Raw genomic sequence first — 22,285 nt, forward strand, 5'->3', positions numbered from 1 at the left:
AAAAAAAAAAAAAAAAAAAAAAAAAAGAGCAAAACACTGCTTCTTTCAGAGGCCTTTTAATGGGGGGGGGGGCAAAAAAGTCAGTTTACATGAAATTTAGCAACAGAATGTTTTCATTCAGTTTTCTGGTTATCTGAAAGAAAAAAAAAATAAACAGTACATACACTGGTTTCTAATCCCAATTTATGTCCTATAATAGTAATTACAGGTGATTCTTCAGGATAATCCCTTAAATACCAAAGCGTTAGGCTTTTAGTACAGCATAATGGTTAGGGTTTGTATGAGCTTTACAATCAGAAGGACCCAGGTATAATTCTAGTCGCCATCACTTTTTACTACCTATATTATCTTGTACAAAGTCACTAATTCTTCAAAAGTAAATTGGTTCATCTGTGGAGATAATAATACTTATCCTTAAAGTTAGATACCACGAGTAAACAGTCTCTGGCATACCGTAAGCACTCAATATAAGATAGCTGTAATTTTTACTTACATTGGCCACAACTTTTACTTCCTTATACTGCGCTTCATAGAAAATTCCAGCATTTTCCAGTGCTTCTGTTAGTGAAGGCCCATTTTTCACCTGCTTATCCAGTCCATTCACAAATTCTTCCAGCTTAGAGCTTGCCTCTTCAAATTCTTTGGAGAATTTCTTCCCCCCAGTTTTATCTAAAATAATAGAGAAGGTATTTATTTTGTAAAAATTTTACTCTTTTGAGGACAGTCCCTGTCTGTGAATCAATTCATGTGAGTCTGTGAACCTCTTTCTGCTTGGTGTATAATGTGTGTGTGTGTGTGTGTGTCTGTGTGTGTGTGTGTGTGTGTGTGTGTGGTGCTGGGGATTGAACCCAGTGAGGCAAGCACTCTACCAACTGAGCTATATCCCCAGCCCAGTGTATAATATTTTTAGTCTTAGTTTTATATTTTTTTTAATATTTTTTCTTTAGTTGTAGATGGACACAGAACTTTTACTTTATTTGTTTTTATGTGGTGCTAAGGATCGAACCCAGAGCCTCATGCATGCCAGCCAAACATTCAACCACTGAGACACAACCCCAGACCTTAGTTTTATCTTAAATCACAAAATAGATTCATGTGGATCTGCTAAAGTGAAGAAGAGTGGAGGTATCTATAATTAAGATAAAGATGAGCTGGGGCTGGGGCTCAGAGGTAGAGCACTCACTTATCACGTGTGAGGCACTGGGTTCAATCCTCAGCATCCCATAAAACAATAAATAAACAAAAATAAAGGGATTGTGTCCATTTAGAACTAAAAAAAATAATTAAAAAAAAAGAAAGAAAAGGAAGTTCAACTAAAACAAAGTTTGTTGTACTTCTTTTCTTCACAAATTTGATGCTACACTGCTACTTAGGAGTAAGAATGAAGCTCAATTCTGTTCACTTACATTGTATCAACGTTCAGAAAAGTAAATGGATCTTTCTGTATACCACACTAAATATCCTTTTCTCTCTGAAAAAGATACTTAGTAATTTGATATATACTTCTTTTCCAGTGACTTGGCTTTAGAAATGGACATAAAGTTGGGCTTTGCCTCTTATCAGCTGTGTAACTTGACCAAACTACTCATCTCCTTATGAAGTGAAGCCTCAGATTTCTCATGAATTAAGAGATTTTTTAGAATGCTTCTGGGTTGTTGTGAGAACTAAATTAGATCACACTCAATTAAAGTATGGTGCAGACAATAGCTAAACTGTGGAGCCAACCTAGATGTCCTTCAGTGGATGATGGATTAAAAAAAAAAAATGTGGCATTTATACACAATGGAATATTACTCAGCAATAAAAAAGAGTAAGATCATGGCATTTGCAGGGAAATGGATAGCATTAGAGAAGATAATGCTAAGTGAAGTTAGCCAATCCCCCCCCGCCCCAAACAAATGCCGAATGTCTTCTCTAAAGGGGGAGACTCAAAATGGGGTTGGGAGGGAGGGCAAGGGAGGAAGAAGGGGAATAGCATGGATAATGAAAGGAGACCCTCATCATTATATGTTTATAATACATGTATGAAGATGTGAATTTGGTGTCAACATATCTTATATATAATCAGATATGAGATTAAATTATTGTATAATGGTGTATTAAGAACCGTAATGCAAAATAAATTAACTTTTAAAAAAATAAATAAAGCGTGGTGCAGAAAAAAAATATGTGCCAAAATGAATAGCTAGTAGTCATTTACTCACTATTTCAAAGAGATTTATCAAATGCCTATTATGTAATAAGGACTGCTTTAGACACTAGAACTTGTAGATGGACAGAATGCCTTTATTTATTTTTATGTGGTGCTAAAGATCAAACCCAGTGCCTCACACATACCAGGCAAGCTCTCTGCCACTGAACTACACCCCCAGCCCAACTGACTAGATTTTTTTTTTTTAGTTGCAGATGAATACATTACCTTTACTTTTCTATGAGGTGATGAGTGAGGATCAAACCAGTGTTTCACAAGTGCTAGGTAAGCACTCACCACTCAGCCACAACCCTGGCCCCAACTAACTAGATTTTACAAGGCATTACAGTGACTTACTAAAGGGCACATCCAAACCAATTAATCACACATATGAAATACAAATGCTTACATAAAATTCAATACATCAAGAAAATGAGAATAAGAATTTAATTTATATGAATGAAGTCACTATTAGGAAAATCAGAGATACCACAACTGTTTTTAAGACCTAACGTTCTCTGGGGTAAACCAGTCTTAATTACCTGAAAACTCTAGATGAGGAAATAAAAAATCTGAATTATTTTGTTTAAAAGAATATAAGTATTACCTTTTAAGCATTTGAGGGTTTCTGTGCTGCATACATCCACCCTCATAGTTGACAACTGTTTCTCCTTTAATTCTATCTGATCTTCTGAGCGCTTATATAGCAACAGTTCTTCAATGAGGGCCTGAGACTGAAGACAGACCAGAGTCATATTTCATTTATAAGATCATTCAATTGTTTCTCCTTTTACCTCTCCCTTCATTTTTTTTCTCACAGTCAGGGATATCAAAGATATTTCTCGTGTCAAAATTATATTTCAGTTACCTACTTTAATTATTCAAAGTTAAATTATGGATATAGGCTTAAGAAACAGATAAAGGTCCACTTAAATTTTTTTTTTAAATTTTATTTTTTGGTACTTGGGATTGAATCAGGGGTACAAAACCACTGAGCTACATCTCTAGCCTTTTTATTGTATTTTATTATTATTTTTTAGACAGGGTCTTACTTAGGGCCTCACTAAATTGATGAGGCTGGCTTTGAATTTGTGATCCTCTTGCCTCAGCCTCCTCAGTCACTGGAATAACAGGCATGTACCAACACACCCAGCTACTCACATTCTCTTTAAATTTTAGTTACATAAACATAGTCTTCTCAACAAAAATTCTAATTTAGCAGAATTTCACTGATGAGCCTTCTTGTTAGCATAAATTCAATACAGAACTTAGTTGATACCACACAGTCTGGAAGGTTATATTCTAGACAATCTAATTCCAATCTGGATTTTATTAGAATGATTCAAGCATGTTTAGAACATAACCAATATAAAATTTAGTAAAAATAAATTTTACTAAACTATATTAAAAGGGATAAATAATGTTTTGCTCTAGTTAATATATTTAAGTTAACATTTAACTTACTCGAAACTCAGCAACTATCTTAGACTTGAGAGCAGCTTTTGGATTCGTGGATGCTGTTGGAATTAAACAAAAAGTCATTAAGAATATAAGGAGTTGACTAAACTCAGGAAAAATCTTAGCTGTATAGTTAAGGATGTACTCTTTGAACATATGGCAAACATGCACATTTAAATCATAATATACTTCTTAGAATAAATAATGAACTATGAAATTTAAATACTCCCAAACATAGTCAATATAAAAATAAACTATTTAGATAGGCCTAACCAACTTACCTCGAATTGGACCCTGAAGTCATGGAGTCCTAGACTCACTGATTTGGAGATACGTGAAGTACCTGCTTTTTCTATACTGACTGAGAATGTAAGAGAGTCCCAAAATCTCAACATGACGATGTTTAGGAATAGGACATAAAATTAACCCTGAGCACTGGTTGAAAAATTTACTTACAATTATCAACTCTATTCCCATATGTTTAGTTTTGGATTTATTTTCTGTTAACTCACTTCACAGCAAAACCAGGCAAGGACAGTTCTCAGTACATTATCACTGTGGATGAACTATGGCTGGAATGATGACTCTTGTTGTTCTAAGCATGCAACTTATGACCAAGAAGATGTCAGAGGACTCCCCTTAACCATGATGAATATCATGTGCTTGATGGAGCAAACCATTGCAAATGTCTTGTTTCACCTCCCAATTCTCACTTTTACCTTGTTCCCTCCATACCTTCAAGTCTCTCAATATTCCTCAGTTTTCCCACAGAAGCCTATCACATGCAGTATTCCACTCCCTTGATCTCATGCTGGGTAAACATGATAAACACAACAGGAGCTCCAGTTAGAGAATGAGCTTCTTGCCAGGATATGAGGCCCATGTCTAATTGGTAGAATGTATCCCCAAATCTGAAGGATTTCATGGCTCCTACAAAAATGCTTCTCAATGCCTAGTCTCTTCTTCAGCTCTGTGGTTTAATGCCAGCTGCCTCTAACTTCATATATCTTTGAACCTGAGAATTAGCCTGAGCACTATCAAGTTTTGTTTTGTTTTTCTTCTTTCAATCCCCCAACTACTCTTGAATCTTCACTCAATTAAACCCTTTTTCTGCATTTTCTTTGTTTAGTAGTGGTTTTTAAAGAGGTAACTTCATGGTAGCTTGTTTAATGTAAGTCATTGGGAGCCTCCCCGGCCTGGAAAACATAGGCTTGCCCATGGTTTATGCCAGGTACGATGTCAAATAGTCTACATTTTCTTCTGCTCCAAAAAGAGGAGGTAATTTTATATTAGTTGAGATTTTGTTCCTTACTTTGTGATTTCTTCCACTGCTTATTCGGTTGTTTGTTCAGATTTTCTTTCAGCTGCTTCTGAGTTTTGAAACTGGTACCTGGAAAACATTTCAGTTTTTGCAATCTGGCATTATGGGAAGCTGTTCTGTCTGTCCACTTCAGTGCCAAAGTTGTAGTATGAAAAAAGGCAATCCGAGACTGTGTTGTTTCTTTCTTTTCTTTAATTTTTATTAAAATTATGTCTATATATCTATATCTATATAGATATATAAAAACACCCACCAGATCTAAGAAGCCATCAAACAATTTCTATAAGATATTACTGATCTGAAAAGAATAGGGCAGAAGGCTTAAAATATCATTTAACAAATTCAAATGAAGAATTTAACAGCTTCTTAGACGATGGTATTTTGAAAGCAAATTTCTAGTCAAATAATGATCATGATAGCAGATTACCCCCAACTTCTATTCAATGACTTAATTACATGCATCAAATACATAAGGACAAAATTACTACAAAAACAAAACAAACAAAAAACACCCCAAAACACAGGTATATAACTTACTGCAAACCTAAATCAAAACAAAGTCTGAAGACTGCCAATATATATTTACTGCCAAAAAGCTTAGGAAGAAATTAAACCCTGTACAAAAATTCTCCAATAGTAAGAGAACACAGTAGCATTTATTTATTTGAACAATGAAGAACACTTTTGAAATATTCAATTAAAGCAAATGCAGGAAAATAATCAGATGACTATCATCACTTATTATGTTTGATTTTTTTTTTAGTCAATAAAAACAAAATCCAAATCCCTGCCTCTCAAATCAATTCCACTTAAATTTTAAATTCAAACAGATCTAGATTTTTACAAATACTTAATGTTAAACAACAGGACCAGATTCAAAATTTTGTTTTTAATTATTATACAACCAGACTGGGTCTATAGATATATAATTGTACAGAGTGACTCAATTTTTGTTTTATGAGGGAAAAGACACTTACTCAAAGCCTCTCTCAATGCCACAATCATTTCTTCTGGGTATACATTTCTATCTTCCCAGATTTTAAAGATTCGTTCTACAGACTTGGAGACAGATGGATCCCTGAAGAAAAAGAGATTATAAAAAGATTGACTCACATTCAAAGCTAGAAGTGTAAAAATCAACAAAATTACTATTTTCCAAGTTTTTCCTGATGTTTATTTTTAAATATTTTTTCCCTAAATGCTGAGTATTTTTATGATTAGATTGATGAACCAATTTGATTTGGAATAAAAAGTTTTCATAAAATATAATTTTTTTTCTTAGTGTTTAGGGTTAAAGAAATCGTAAAAACTTTATTCAACACTTTTGTCAAGGACAAAGAGAAGGCTATGGATGACATACTAAACTTTGTGATGGATATGAAGTACATGCTAGTCAATGCACTAAATGATACAACTGGTATTCCAAAATATAGGTTGAATCTAACAAGATGAAATTTAATAAGAACCTGGTTCAAAAAACAAAACAAAATCCAAAATAATTCTGCCACTAAAAGACAAAACTTAACAATACTGTGCACTGTATCCCCCCACTCCCCATTGCCTTTAAAAAAATTTTTTTGGGGGGATTGTAGATGGATACAATACCTCTATTTTATTTATTTATTTTTATGTGGTAATGAGGATTAAACCCAGTGCCTCACACATACTGGGTGAGTGCTCTACCACTGAGCCACAACCTCAGCCCTCCCCCATTGCCTTTTATTTTTAACATTTTCCCCATTTAAAAAAAAATTTGTTCTACTTAGTTACACATGACAGCAGAATGCACTTCAATTCATTGAAGTTCACTTAAAACATAGTTTTGCTGAGCTTAGTAGCACATGTCTGTAATCCCAGCTACTCACGAAGCTGATGCAGTTTGAGGGCAACTGTGCAACTTAGTGAGACCTTGTCTCAAAGTAAAATAAAATAAAAAGGGATTGGAAAGTAGCATGTGTATAATACTGGGTTAAGCCCTTTAAAGGCAATAATTAAATAATTTTAATAAATCCTGTTTCAATATGTTGTCTAAAAAACTATGGAATGATACTGTAAGAATACATTATCTAGAATGAGGGAGTTGAGATGTTATTGTTATTGTTTGGGCTCACATATGAGCTCTCAGTTCAGGTTGGTTATCCCACTTTAAAAGCAAAGTAGTGAAAGAAAAAATGAGACATAATTACCAGAATAAAGAATTATGTCACTATCCCCTTGCACCCTGACACACATACTGGGGCTTAACCCAGTATTATGCACATGCTACTTTCCAATCCCTTTTTATTTTATTTTACTTTGAGACAAGGTCTCACTAAGTTGCACAGTTGCCCTCAAACTGCATCAGCTTCGTGAGTAGCTGGGATTACAGACATGTGCTACTAAGCTCAGCAAAACTATGTTTTAAGTGAACTATAGAAGGAATAAGAAAAAACAATGTTGAGAGGCTTGTGAAGAAGAGCAAGGAAATGAATCAGTGACAGGTGTAGTGGTGCACCTCTGCAATCCCAGGGACTCCAGAGGCTGAGGCAGGAGGATCACAAGTTTAAGGCCAGCCTCAGCAATTTAGAGAAGACTCTCAGCAACTTAATGAGACTGTCTTAAAATAAAAAGGACTGGGGATGTAGTAGCTCAGTGGTAAACAGTGCCCTTAGGCTCAATAAAAAGATGAAATCAGACTGATATGATCCTAGAAGACAAAATAAGGACAAAAGAAGACAGATATAGGAAAAGAAATTTTGTACAGATCTGAGACAGAACCTTCTAACACCCTAAAACAGATCTGTCAAAAGACAAAATGGGAACTTCTTAAGTGAACTCATCAAACCATAAAGAAATGAAAGTAAAGATAATAAACTAACCTAATATCAACATAAGAGTCTATGTGTTCACAAAGGATTTCCTTTTTTTCCCCTAAGAATGAATAAAAAAAAAAAATTGTATTAAGATTCTAGAAAATCGGGCTGGGGATGTGGCTCAAGCGGTAGCACGCTCGCCTGGCATGAGTGCAGCCCGGGTTCGATCCTCAGCACCACATACAAACAAAGATGTTGTGTCCGCCGAAAACTAAAAAATAAATATTAAAAAAATTCTCTAAAAAAAAAAAGATTCTAGAAAATCATATTTTATAGAGGTTTACTAACTATAATAGAAACTGTACTTTCATTTCTTCCTTATATTTTTTTATGCTGAGATACTTTTTCTCATAAAATACACACAAGTAAAACACTGACAAAATTACGGGAAAGTAAAGGAAAAACTCCACTCGCTTTCACCAAATGGAAATTTATAGGATAATAGTTTCAACACTACTTGTCTTTCATCATTTTATCCTATGAATGTTGATATTTGCAACCAATTATAAAACATACACAACACACAAATTGCATTCTATTCTTTTCGCTTTACAATCATTTCCCAATGTTCCCATCAACTCTTTGTAAAGATTTTCTTTCTCTTTTTTAGGGTCGGGGATAGAGGGGCTTGTGTCTAGGGGTGCTCTACTCCTGAGCTACATATCCCAGTCCATTTCGCTTTATGAGACAGTGTCTCACGAAGTTGCCCAGGCTGGCCTTGCACTTGCCATCCCCTGTCTTATTCCCCAGAGTGGATGGGATTATAGGGGTGTGCCCCTGCACTAGCATTTTCAATCACTATGCCATATTCCATTAAGATTTATGCATTTTTTTGGTTCAAGGTACTGAACCTAGGGGTGCTGAACCACCCAGCCACATCCCCAGCCCTTTTTAGTAATTTACAGACAGGGTCTCACTGAGTTTCTGAAAGCCTTGCTAAGTTGTTGAGGATGGCTGGCTTTCAACTTTTGATCCCCCTGCCTCAGCCTCTCAAGCTGCTGCGATCACAGGTGTGTGCCACTGCGCCTGGCTTTAATTTTTATTCAGTATTCCCAAGTACAAATTTATTAGGTCTCACACTATTTCCTTCTAAGGCTATTCTGAGGTATCTCATATATTTTACTGACAGTATGTATGACTGACCCTTCTTCCCATTGCTTACTTTCCAGAATAAAACTGATTCAGAATTTTGTTGATGGTAAAGTATCTCAGCTGTTCCTTTTCAGTAAGTTTTTTTTTTTGGTACCAGAGGCTGAATTCAAGGGTATTCGACCACTGAACGACATCTGACTGCTTAGAGCCTTGCTGTTGCTAAGCTGGCTTTGAACTTTTGATCCTCCTGTCTCAGCCTCCCGAGCCACTGGGATTACAGGCATGCACTACTGAGCCTGGCCATTAATTTTTTGGCAAGAGCTCCATCACTGAGCCCCAGGACCCCCTTCCCTTTTTAAACAAACAAACAAAAAAATACATATTTTTAGTTGTAGATGGAATCAATACCTTAGTTTAATTTATTATTTTAAAAAATATTATTAAATTGTAGATGGACATAATACCTTATATATTCATTTTTATGTGGTGCTGAGGAATGAACCCAGTGCCTCACACATGCTAGGCAAGCACTTCACCACTGAGGTACAAACCCAACCCCCCATCATTCCTTTTCATAATTTTTTTGAAGTAGGGTCTCTGCTAAGCCTCAGACTCCCAAGCCAAGGATTATAAGCATGTGCTACCGAGCCCAGCCAGGCCTCTCATTCTAATTTTAAGTTTTCCAAATCCTTATTTCTCTCTTTTTTAAAAAAAAATATTTATTTTTTTGGTGTTAGTTGGGCAGAATATCTTTATTTATTTATCTTTATGTGGTGCTGAGGATCAAATCCAGGGCCTCGCACTTGCTAAGTGAGAAGTCTACCGCTGAGCTACAGCCCCAGCCCTCCTTATTTCTCTTAATGCAATGTAATTTCCTCAGAACTATATTCTAGTTTGTTCTTTTTTACTTTTTCAGAATTCTTATTGATTCTTTAATAAATCGTACCCGCTGTTCATTTTATTTAATCTTTAATATTCCTTGCATATAGGTGTTTTATATAGTCTGTTTAATACTTGGAATATAAACAACTCATGGGAGGCCAGAGTCAAAATCTGTTGGTTTTCACTTACGGTGGTGGTTTATTTCCCTGTGTTTGGAGATCTTTGATTGCGAGTACCTATTTGTTTGATCTCAATCCATGGGACTTTTTATGGCCTTCTGGATGACAGGGAGAACTAATGATACAAAGTTACACTAGCCTCCTCCAGAGCCCCTCTAACTGCTTTGGTCATAGGGTACTATTGATATGAGTATACTGTGTTAATGTCAACTCGGCCATTCTACTCTGTTTCATTCCTGAGTCAGCTAATATTTTGTCAATTATGTAGCAACTGCTACCTCTTTTCTTGTATAATCACAAAAGCCTGAAATTTTTGAACTTTAGGTAATACTAAAATACTATTTTTAAAAACCAAGGAAAAGACCTTGCCTTCATAGTAACTTCTTTGTTGATCATCTGTTACTACCCATATGGGCAAAATTTACAGAAAAATACTCTTATGGAAGAAAAAAAGCATGAGTGACAGGATGGATAGTAACTAATAATAACTCAATGTTAAAAATGCAGTGTGGGGGGGACTGGGGTTGTGGCTCAGAGGTAGAGCACTCGCCTAGCGCGTGCAAGGCCCTGGGTTCGATCCTCAGCACCACATATAAATAAAAATAAAGGCATTGAGTACAACTAAAAGAAATAAATATTTTTTAAAAATGCAGTCTCAGGTTTCTTTTTTTCTTTTCTTTTGCACAGTATGGGGGATAGGGTCTTCTACATTGCCCAGGCTGGCCTTAAATTTGTGATCCTCAATCTTCTGAGCTGCTGATATTATATGAGCCACCATGCACAGCTCCTAAAGTAATTTGAGTAAGATAATACTGCTATAGTTAGAATGGCTTAAAAATCTAATTAACATTTCTTAAATTCTCCACCTGCTAACTTAGATTTGCTTAATTCATTAATATTCTTTAGAAATACACTCTGGCTGAGTGTGGTAGCACAGGCCTACAATCCCAGCTACTTTAAAATCCCAGTTACTGGGGCGGCTGATGCAGGAGAATTGCAAATATCAAGCCTCTCACTAGATAACTGAGTGAGACCCTGTCTCAAAATTTAAAAATAAAAAGGACTGGAAATGTAGCTCAGTAGTAGAGCACTTGCCTAGCACACACATAAGGCTTTGGGTTTAATCCCCAGTTCCTCGAAATAAACAAATAAACCCCCAAACATTCTGATGGCATCCAGAGCAAATGATTAAAACCTCACTGTGTCTTATAGGGAATGAGATTGTAAGTAGTGTTTTGGGGTTAGATTTCTGCATTTATAAACTTACTTAGTAGGTAATTTCTGTGAGCTTCAGGATTCTTAGCTAGGTTTCCTTATTTAAAGAAACACAGAGCTCTCAACCCCTATGGTTCAATCATCTCTTGCCTTTAGGAATTTTCCCAAAATAAAATCTAAACAAAATAAAGTCTAGAATAGCAGTTTCCCTTACTTTGTTATCCTATATAGTAAAGCACTGACTATATAGGATATCTGCAACTGATCATGATTTCAATTTCTATAGAATTTACAATTTACAATTATTACCATAGATATCATACACTTAGTTAGAAACTTTTCTTACTTGATTTGTAACAATAACAAAAAAATTAGTTGACCTTGCAGAATTGTTATGATATTCAAAAGATGCTTTCTTACAAGACCTATCTCCACCACTTTAAAACAGCAAGGTCTAGCAAATTATTTCATAGTATAAAGTTCAGAAGAATACAAGTGGAAGTACCCAGGTGTCACAGTTAAAATACAACTAAACAGCATAATCACATGCTTCACTTAGGGGAGTACTCCTTTATCAATATCTTATCACCAGGACATTATCAGAATAATGTGCTATTTCTGTTTTCTTTCTTTTCTTTTCTTTTTTTGGTACTAGGGACTGAACCCAGGGGTGTTTAACCACTGAGCCACAATCCCCAGCTCTTTTCTATATTTTTATTTAGAGATAGGGTCTTGCTAAATTGCTCAGGACTTGCCAAGTTGCTGGGGCTGGCTATGAACTTTCAATCCTCTGCCTCAGCCTCCCAAACCGCTGGAATTATAGGTATGTGTTACCACTTTCAGCTTTAATGTGCTATTTCTTACAGATTCTTTTTTTTTTTCTTTGCATTACTGGGGCTTGAACCCAGGGACCTGCATAGGTAAATATACACCTAAGTAAGTATATACCCAACCCAAGATGGGTTGGACAAGTATATACCCAACCCAACTTATAGGTTCTTAGTAAATATCTGCTAAATACCCGAGAGGAAGACTAAATAGGTCAATTTATAGGGGAGGCAGTCAATACCTTAAAACAAAAACAAAAAAACCTCAAGGCTTAGAAATACTAGATGAAAACAGATCTTATCTCACTTTGAAAACTCAAAAACTTGCTGCTCTGTATCTTCTAAAATTCACTTATTCATCTATGACACAAAAATTCCTTAGTGTATAACTTGGTTTTTAGTTTTACAGTGTCTCTGCAATGCAAGTTTAATCTTCTTTTGTTTTTATTCCAGGGGTTAAACCCAGGGGCACTTAACCACTGAGACATATCCCCAGCCCTTTCATTTCCTCCCTCCCTCCCTCCTTCCTTCCTTCCTTCCAATCAGTTATACATTACAGCAGAATGTTCTTTGCCCCTTTCATTTTTTGAGACAGGGTTTCATATTTTATCTTCAGACAGTTGCTTAGGGCCTTGATAAGTTGCTGAGGCTAGTCTTGAACTTGTGATCCTGTGCACCACTGTACCTGGCTAGAAGTTTAATCTTGCTGTTCTTTAAGTCCCCCCTCCCCCGACCGCAACAGTTCTGGGGATTGAACCCAGGGCCTCCTTGTGCATGCTAGGAAAGCACTCTACTACTGAGCAACATCCCTAGTCTTTTTTTTGTGTGTGGTGCTGGAGATTGAACCCAGGACCTTGTGCATGTGAGGCAAGCACTCTACTCTATATCCCCAGCTCTGATTATATTATTTTAAGACAGGGTCTCACTAAGTTGCCCAGGCTGGCTTCAAACTTGCAATCTTCCTTCCTCAACCTCCTCAGTAGCTGGGATTTTTGTGTGTGTTTTCCATCTTGTAAGGGTCTTTCATCCCCTATAATCATAAAAACATTCATACTTTCTTCAAAGTTTTTTCTTTGGTGGTGCTGGGGATCAAACCAAGGGTCTCATGAATGCTAAGCACAAATTCTGCCACACAGCCAGCTACAACTTCAAACATGCTAAGATTTTGTTTTTCATATCAAGGTAATTCATTTGTGTGTGTGTGTGTGTGTAATAGGAAAACATTTTATTTTTTCTAAGAGAAAGTATCATAAGTATCATATCCCAGAATCTCTTATTAAGAGTTCATTTTCTAGGGGCTGTGGCTGTGGTTCAGTGGTAGAGCACTTGCCTAGCATGTGTGAGGCACTGGGTTCAATTCTCAGCACCACATATAAATAATGAAGGTCCATCAATGTCTTAAAAAAAAGAGTTCATCTTTCCCCCAGTGATTTAAATACAACTTCTACAATTGGCAAAGGTGACCACAAACATATAGGTCCACTTCTGTGCTCTAGGTTTTGTTATTTAAGTCTATTTCACCATTCTACACCACACTGCTTTAATTACTACAAAGTTATTACGTTCTGAATGTTTGTGTTCCACTAAAATTCTTTTTTTTTTCCTTTCTTCCTTTTTTTTTTTTTTTTTGGTACTGGGGATTGAACTTAGGGGCCCTTGACTACTGAGCTACATCCCCAGCCCTATTTCTCTATGACACAGTCTCAAAGAGTTGCTTAGCATCTCGCTTTTGCTAAAGCTGGCTTTGAACTTGAAACCCTCCTGTCTCAGTCTCCTGAGCTGCTGGTGGGTGCCACCATGCTTGGCCAATTTATTTATTTTTAGGTGCTGCTGAAAATTGAACCCAGTGCCTTACATGTACTAGGTAAGCACTCTACTACTGAGCCACAATCCCAGCCCTTCATGTTACCCCAAGGTGATAGGTAGTATTCAGCAGGTAGAGCCTTTGGGAGGTGATTAGTGCCCTTATAGACTTTCTGTTGTCCCAAATTGCAATAATTGGTTCTTAACTTTTTGTTTGAATTATCTATGATATTGCAAATAACTGAAATGTATCTATTTTGTTTGCTATCTGGTATTCCAATATGCCATAATTTAACCACATTATTGCAGGAAAATATCTGACTTGTTTCTAATTTTTATTCTCATGAACATTAACAATGTCACTGTAAATTGATCAATTCTCTTCTATTGATCTTGCTGCACCTGTTTATGGGCATAAACATTTAGCTTGAGAATGAAAATCACTAGATCACAGGGTATAAATAACAAACTGTTTTTAAAAAGGTTGCACCAGCTGGGCGTGATGGCACACCACCTGTAATCCTACTAGCTTGGGAGGCTGTAAACCTGGTAAGACCGTGTTTCAAAATAAAAAAAGGGTTGGGGATGTGGCTGAGTGGGACCAAAGGGTGGGGAGGGGAGTAGTACCAGTGGGACATGGTGGCCATTCCCAGCAATTTAGTAAAACACTGTCTCAAAAAAGAAGGTATGGTGGGGGGTAGAAAGATAGTGGAATGAGACGGATATCATTAACCTAGGTACATTTATGAAGAAACGAATGGTGTGACTCTACCTGTGTACAATCCAAGAAATGAAAAATTGTGCTCCATATGTTACCATGAATTGAAATGTTTTCTGCTGTCATGTATAACAAATTAGAATAAATAAATTAAAAAAGAAGAAGAAGAAATGGGGGCTGGGGCTGTAGCACAGTGGCAGAGTGCTTGTCTAGCATGTGTGAGGCACTGGGTTTAATCTTTAGCATAAAAATAAATAATTATTAAAAAGAAAAAGCAAGGACCCTGGGGGGAGGGAAAAAAAAAGGTACGGTGATTTAGCTCCGTGGGATAAACTGCCAGTTCAATCCCCAGTACTAGGAAAAATAAAAGGTTTTTGTAACAATCAATTCTCATTGACATCAGTATATGAGAGTTTCCATTGCGTCATAATTTTGCTAATGTTGGTATTGATGAACTTTAAAATTTTTGCCCTGAGAGATATTCATGTTGGTATTTTTTTAAAATATTTTTTTAGTTGTAGGTGGACATAATACCTTTAATTTGTTTATTTTTATATGGTGCTAAAGATCAAACCCAGGGCCTCACATGTGCTAGGCAAGCACTGAGCTACAAACCCAACACTGGAATGACATTTAAAGGTTAGAAAAAGCAGAAAGGATTCTCCTTTTGGTGTTTGGTTCTCACATGAATCCACACACAGCAGTCCAGGTAGCAAGGGCTGCTTATGCAGTTCAGTGAGGAATGCTCTCCAGCCTGTTTCTTTCCTACTACAACAGCAGACATTATTTCAATAATCCACTCTCTCCTCAGGTCTAGATCTCACTTGGAGGAGGGACTACTTAGATTTAGAGATTGTAGTTGCTTTCTGTGGACATTATCCTATCACAGCTTTTATTTGTTTTAGTAGTTAACCACTTAAATCTATTTAACAATTCTTTATGTTAAATTTTCCCTGTTTAAATTACTAGTGTGTATTTTTCTTTCCTGATTGGAATCTGACTGACAGAGTATATAATGATGTATTTCAGCAGTTCTTGTGCTGACAGGTGCTATCCCAAAAGAAGGCAGAAGCAGATAAAAGAGTTTAGGCATTTGCTATTAAGTCAGATATTAAAGGGTGTGAAAGAAGGTAATATTACTGTCCTTATTAATTGTTTTTAATGTGCTTATTTTTCATTAAAATGTTTTTTTATTTTTATTGTTCTAAAAGTGATTAACAGTTGCTGGACTATAGTCCCAGCAACTCTGGAGGCAGAGGCAGGAGGACTGTAAGTTCAAGGCCAGCCTAGGCAACTTAGTAAGATCTTGTCTTAAAATAAAAAATAAAAAGGACTAGGGATATAACTTATGGTAGAATGCTCCTGGGTTCAATTCCCATTATTGCAGGGTGGGGAAAAAATAAGTGATTAATAGGGGAAAAAATGATCAATATATATTCAAACAATTTCCCAGTTTTAACTTCTAACATAAATGCCAGATAAAACTGTCTTTCTTCTTTATTTGCAATTCTTTGTGTATTGTGGATATGAACCTTTTGTTAACTGCACTGTAAATATTTTCTCCTAATTTGAGGCTATGAGGCTTATCTTTTCACCTTTTGAATAGTGTCTTTTTTGTGTGGCTGGTAGTACTAGGGATTAAATCCAGGATCTCCTGCATACTAGACAACCATAATCTACCAATGAGCTACATCCCAGTTCAAATATTTCAATTAAATCGACAAATGCATTAAAATAGGTTGGAAATAATCTAGAGCTTACATATATTACTAATAGTATTATAATTATTGTATTATTATTATTATATAAATATAATTATATTACTACATCCAGGGTCTCCTGCATACTAGGCAAGCATACTCTACCAATGAGCTACATCCCAATCCAAATATTTCAATTAAATCGACAAGTACATTAAAATAGGTTGGAAATAATCTAGAGCTTACATATATTACTAATAGTATTATAATTACTGTATTATTATTATATAAATATAATTATAGGGCTGGGGATGTGGCTCAAGCAGTAGCGCACTCGCCTGGCGTGCGCGGGGCACTGGGTTGGATCCTCAACACCACATAAAAATAAAATATACTGTGTCCACATAAAACTAAAAAATAAATATAATTATATTACATGCTATATTTAAGTTTATATAGATGTTCCACATCTGGAATAAGATGAAATGGGTTAATGTAGCTGAATTCAGTAATCTTATGAGGTCAAATCAAGAGACATCCTCCTATATAGTCTTCAAGAAGATATATATAGGGCTAGGGCTGCAACTCAGTGGCAGAGCATTTGCCTAGCATGTGTGAGGCACCCGGTTTGATCCTCAGCATCACATAAAAATAAAAAACAGAAGATACTTTTCTTTCCTGATTGCAATACTGTCCTTATCATTTCTTTAATATTTATTTTTTAGCTGGACACAATATCTTTGTTTTATTTATTTTTATGTGGTGCTGAGGATCGAACCCAGGGCCTCATACGTGCTAGGTGAGAGCTCCACCACTGAGCCACAACTCCAGCCCTCAACTGTTTTTAATATGCTTATTTTTCATTAAAATGTTATTTACAGCAGTTGTAATATACTTCTTCCACATTCAGGTATTTAATTACATGGAATTAATATCTGTGTATGGTAAAAATGGAATCTAATTTCCCTTACTTATGAAAAAAGTCAATATCAGCATTATTTATTAAAACATTCATTTTCTACCACCTGCAGTCTCTTACAAAAATCAAGTATACATAGTTACATTAGTCTAGTTGTAGGCTTTCTATTATGTTCCACTAGTTTCTTTGTTTATCCTAGACCAATATTACACTGCTAGGTGCATTCTACTACTGAGCAACATTTCTAGCCCCTGAACAGGGTCTTGCTAAGTTGCCTAGGTTGCCCTAAACTTGTGATCCTGCCTCTCAGTCTCATGAGTCACTGGGATTACAGGCAGGTGCCACTATACCTAGCTATTTATTTTAGCTTTCTAATAAATTTTGGTTATCTAGTAGAGCAAACCCTCCCACCTTGTTTTTCTTCAAAAATTTCTTATCTTTCTTTCACCATTGGTGGTGGGCAGATAGGACAGACAGACGTGGTTCATCTGCACTTTCATTTGAAATTCAGTCAATTTGTAGAATTGAAGGGGAAAAAAAACAGCCTCAGATCTTACTGAAGATTGTGTGAGATTTACAAGTCAGTATTGTCAAAAACTCAATCTTTCCTCTTTACAAATATTTATTTTGGTACAATGTTTCTTTCTCTCTCTCCCTCCCTCCCTCCCCCTCTCTCTCTTTCTTTCTTTTTGGCACCAGGAATTGAACTCAGAGGTCAGAGGCAATGGACCACTGAGCCACACAACCCAGCCCTTGCAATTAATTGTTGATACTTGGGGGGGGTACCAGGGATCAAACTCGGGGGCACTCAGTCACTGAGCCACATCCCAAGCCATATTTTGTATTTTATATAGAGACAGGGTCTCACTGAGTTGCTTAGTGCCTCACTTTTGCTGAGGCTGGCTTTGAACTCATGATCCTCCTGCTTCAGCCTCCTGAGCCGCTGGGATTATAAATATGCACCACTGTGCCCAGACACTATGTTTCTTAATTATATCTTAGAATTTTCTTCACAATCCAGTTGATGCCAAACAAGGTGATATCCTGCCTTCTTGTTTTAGTTCTCATGCTATGAGCAAATATCCTTTCTACAGTCTATTTAGTGCCATGTTTCTTAGAACTTTTTGTGCATTATGTTGATGATTTCATTGTTTAGAAATAGCTCCAAAGAATAGTGCCAGATTACTGTCTACCATCCCTAAATTTAAGAAACCTGTGATATGCCTTAGGAAGCAAATATGTGTGTTACAAAAATGTTATTCAGGAGTTAGTAACAGTGCTGCTGGCTGTGAGTTCAATGTTAATTAATCAACAACATATATTAAATAAGGTTATTTAAATAGAAATACTCAAAACAAGCTTACTATATATTCACTGGTTGAAGAGCTGTTGTAATCAGGTGCTCACAGGAATCCAACTCTGTATACCCTGTATTTCCCTGAGGAGCAATAATGATTCAGCATGCACTAACTGAGTGAACAGGATAACTTTACAAAACATAAGTGCTACAAATAATAAGAATAAACTGTTGACTGGTGATGTAACTCAGTTGAAAAGCACTTCTGGGATTAATCCTGGGTAACCAAAAACAAAAACAATAACAACAAAATATTGTATTTCATTTTTCTTACCAGTAAAAATGATTAGTTGAAATGTTTGCTGGGTGTGGTGGCACACGCCTATAATCCCAGTGGCTAGGGAGGCTAAGACAGGAGGATCACGAGTTCAAAGCCAGCTTCAGCAATGGCAAGGTGCCAAGCAACTCAGTGAGACCCTATCTCTAAATAAAATACAAAATAGGGCTGGTGATGGGCTCAGTGGTCAAGTCCCCTTGAGTTTAATCCCTGGTTACCCACCCCCCCCAAAAAAAGTTTTTAATTTTTCTTATTTTCTTAAATATGATTAAGATAATGAATTATCCTGTATTGATTGAAGTCCCCAATCTTGCTAACTCTAATTAATGCCAGTTAGTTCATCTGTAGATTCTTTTGGGTTTCCTATGTATACAGCCATATCTTTAAAATCAGTCACAATTTTGTTTGTGTGTTTTCTAATCCTTTCATTTGTACCATATATTTATTTTTCTTGCCTTATTGCCCTGGCTAAGAACTTCACTGCAAAGCACTGGGCATCATCCTTGTTTTGACAGCTGAAGTTTGTTATTTTGGGAAGAAACTCACCACTAGACAGAAGTCCCTTTCTATCACTGAGTCCTTTTATTAAGGAATGAACATTTAACTCATTTTTCCTACATTTTTTGAAATCATCACAAGATTTTTCTTTTAATTCTCAAGCATTAATTTATTTTTCAACTAAACCACGTTTCCATTCCCAGGATAAACCCTATTATAGTTAAGATGATTTATCCTAATTTTGATACACTAGACTCAGTTTTTTTTTTCCTATCTATGCTCATAAATATAATTCTATTTTTTTCTTTCTCATCTTTTCTTACTTGGGTTTTGGTGTCAAAATTTGGTAAAGAATGTAGGTCAGGGATATTTCTTTCTTTTTGACACTGGGGATTAAACTGAGGGTTGCTCTACCATTAAACTGCATCCTCAGCCCTTTCTATTTTTTAGTTTTAAATGTGAGTCAGGGTCTCACTAAGTTGTCCAAGCTGGCCTTGAACTTACAATCCTTCTTCCCCAGTCTCCTTAGTTGCTAGAATTACAGGCATGTGCCACCATACCCAGTTCAAATTTATCTACTTCAGATACTTTAAAGGAACTTAACCACTGCCTAAATTTTCAAATTCATAGGTATCCTTTTCTTATGGCCCGTAACATCTGTAATAATGTCCTCCTTCTGACACTACTAATAGTATTTATGCCCTTTCTTTCTTGTGGTGATGAATCTCATGTAAAATTTTTCAGTTTTATTATTTTTCTTGAAAAAACCTAATGTTTTCTTTGTTAACCTTTTACTGTATATTTGTTTGGCTTTGCGTTATCTTATTCCTAATTTTTATATTATAGGGAAATACATGCAAAATTCGTATATTAACTTTTTGTGTGTATACGCTGGGGATCAAACCAAAGACCTTAATAGCACATACTCTATCACTGAATTATACCTCCAACTCTGTATCTTAAACTTTTTTAAGTGTACAATTTGATAACATTAAGTATATTCATATTGTTGTGCAACTATCACCACCATCCATATTTCCAAAATTTTCTTTATTGTGCAAAACTAAAACATGCATGGTGGCACATGCCTGTACTCCCAGGTGCTTGGGAAGCTGAGGTAGGAGGATTACAAGTTAAAAGCCAGCAACTTAGTGAGGCCCTAAGGCAACTTAGAGAGACTCTGTCTCTCTTAAAAAAAAAAAAAAAAAAAGCTTGGGATGTGGTTCTGTGATGCAGTGTCTCTGGATGGATTCAATCCCTGGTACCAAAAAAAGCCACCACTACCCCCAAACAAACAAACAAAAAACCCCTGAAACGCTATACATATTAAACAGTAATTCCCCATCCTACTCTCTCTACTCCAGCCACTGGCAATCACCATTCTTCTTTCCGCCTTCATGAACTTGAATGAGGTACCTCACAACATATTTTGTTTATTTTGCTTTTTTTTTGAACTTCTGAGATGGATACTTAGCTCATTTTTTGAATAGATTTATGTTCCTTTAGAAGTATTTTATTTATTAATCTGTTTAATCTTCATGACATCTTTAAGAGACAATCTGCACTATTATTCTCAATTTACAGGTGAAAAAAGAAGCACAAGAAAGTTAAATAACTATTCCAACAAGTGATAGATTTTTAAATCAAGGCAACTTGATTCCAAAACTGGCATTCTAACCTCCAAACTCTGCTGTTTCCCCCCAAAGAGGAGATACACCAAGAATAAACACACACATAGGCAAGGATGGAAAAAACATCAAGATATTATTGCAGAGGCTTTAAGTGTCTTCCTCAGTGCTTGAACCATCTTAGTTACTTACACGTTTCTCTGGATATGGTACTACAATGTAAAAAGAAGTCAGCAAAGGCTACTGAGTGACATGATCTCATTTTTTCATATTTTTAAAAATATTTTTTAAATTATAGGCGGACACAATACCTTTATTTTATTTTATGTAATGCTGGGGATCAAACCCAGTACCTCACGCATGCCAGGCGAGCGCTCTGCCTCTAAGCCCCAGCCCCAGCTCCTCATCCTTTCATATTTTTTAATGTTCAATTTCCAGTCTTAAAATGGTTTTATACCACTGATTTTATCATCAGTATTCTTGTCTGCAAAATAATAATCTTTTTTTATTTTTTGGTACGGGAGATTGAACTCAGGGACACTCAACCACTGAGCCTCACCCCCAGCCCTACTTTGTATCTTATTTAAAGACAGGGTCTCACTGAGTTGCTTAGTGCCTCACCATTGCTGAGGCTGGCTTTGAACTTGGGATCCTCCTGCCTCAGCCTCCTGAGCTACTGGGATTATAGGCATATGCCAATGTGCCCAGCTCAAAATAATAATCTAGTGGTTTGAGGATCAAAGCAGATAACAAAGACAGAAAGGAATTTGTTAAATCATAAAGCAATATAAAATATATTTTAATCAATGATCAAAGTATTTACTTGGTAACATTAATTTGAAATAATAATAATGCCATAAATTTCCTCTTTATCATCGAAATCATCAAATCAGCAGCTAACATTTAAGTGTTTGAATTCCGGTCATTGTTCTAAGACCTTGTGTGTATTAGTAACTCATGTATTATTGTACTCTATGGGATAGTAATATTATCGGTTCTTCAAACAGGTAAGAAAACTGAGATTAATTTAAATTGCTTAATGTTATAGAGCTGGAAGGTGGTATAGCTAGGATTCAATCCAAGCTGGTTACAGAGCTTACGGTAATTAATTATTAAAACATATCTCTCTAGGGCTGGGGATGTGGCTCAAGCGGTAGCGCGCTCGCCTGGCATGCGTGCGGCCCGGGTTCGATCCTCAGCACCACATACAAACAAAGATGTTGTGTCCGCCAAAAACTAAAAAAAAAAAAAAAAAAAAAAAAAAGGGCTGGGGGGCTGGGATTGTAGCTTAGTGGTAGAGTGTTCACCTAGCATGTATAAGTCACTGGGTTCAATCCTCAGCACCACATAAAAATAAATAAATAAAAT

The 22,285-nt window shown here is 36.1% G+C and overlaps 1 protein-coding gene across 4 annotated transcripts in view; it reads right to left on the reverse strand.

Annotated features, from left to right (window-relative positions):
* Rprd2 (regulation of nuclear pre-mRNA domain containing 2) overlaps window positions 1-22,285 on the reverse strand; it is a 94,375-nt gene that overhangs the window by 18,806 nt on the left and 53,284 nt on the right. For 2 of the 4 annotated variants that reach the window (XM_015503011.2, XM_048814915.1), the window contains exons 3-7: window positions 5,948-6,048; window positions 4,962-5,039; window positions 3,656-3,708; window positions 2,799-2,925; window positions 494-669 (exon numbers count right to left, since the gene is read on the reverse strand). In XM_015503011.2, the coding sequence (XP_015358497.1) occupies window positions 494-669; window positions 2,799-2,925; window positions 3,656-3,708; window positions 4,962-5,039; window positions 5,948-6,048 (535 nt within the window). The remainder of the gene's footprint in view (window positions 1-493; window positions 670-2,798; window positions 2,926-3,655; window positions 3,709-4,961; window positions 5,040-5,947; window positions 6,049-22,285) is intronic. The other 2 variants (XM_015503012.2, XM_015503013.2) reach the window with 1 other exon arrangement.

The sequence above is a fragment of the Marmota marmota genome, unplaced genomic scaffold (genome assembly GCF_001458135.2).
Source record: "Marmota marmota marmota unplaced genomic scaffold, marMar, whole genome shotgun sequence".
Taxonomy (NCBI): Eukaryota; Metazoa; Chordata; class Mammalia; order Rodentia; family Sciuridae; genus Marmota; species Marmota marmota.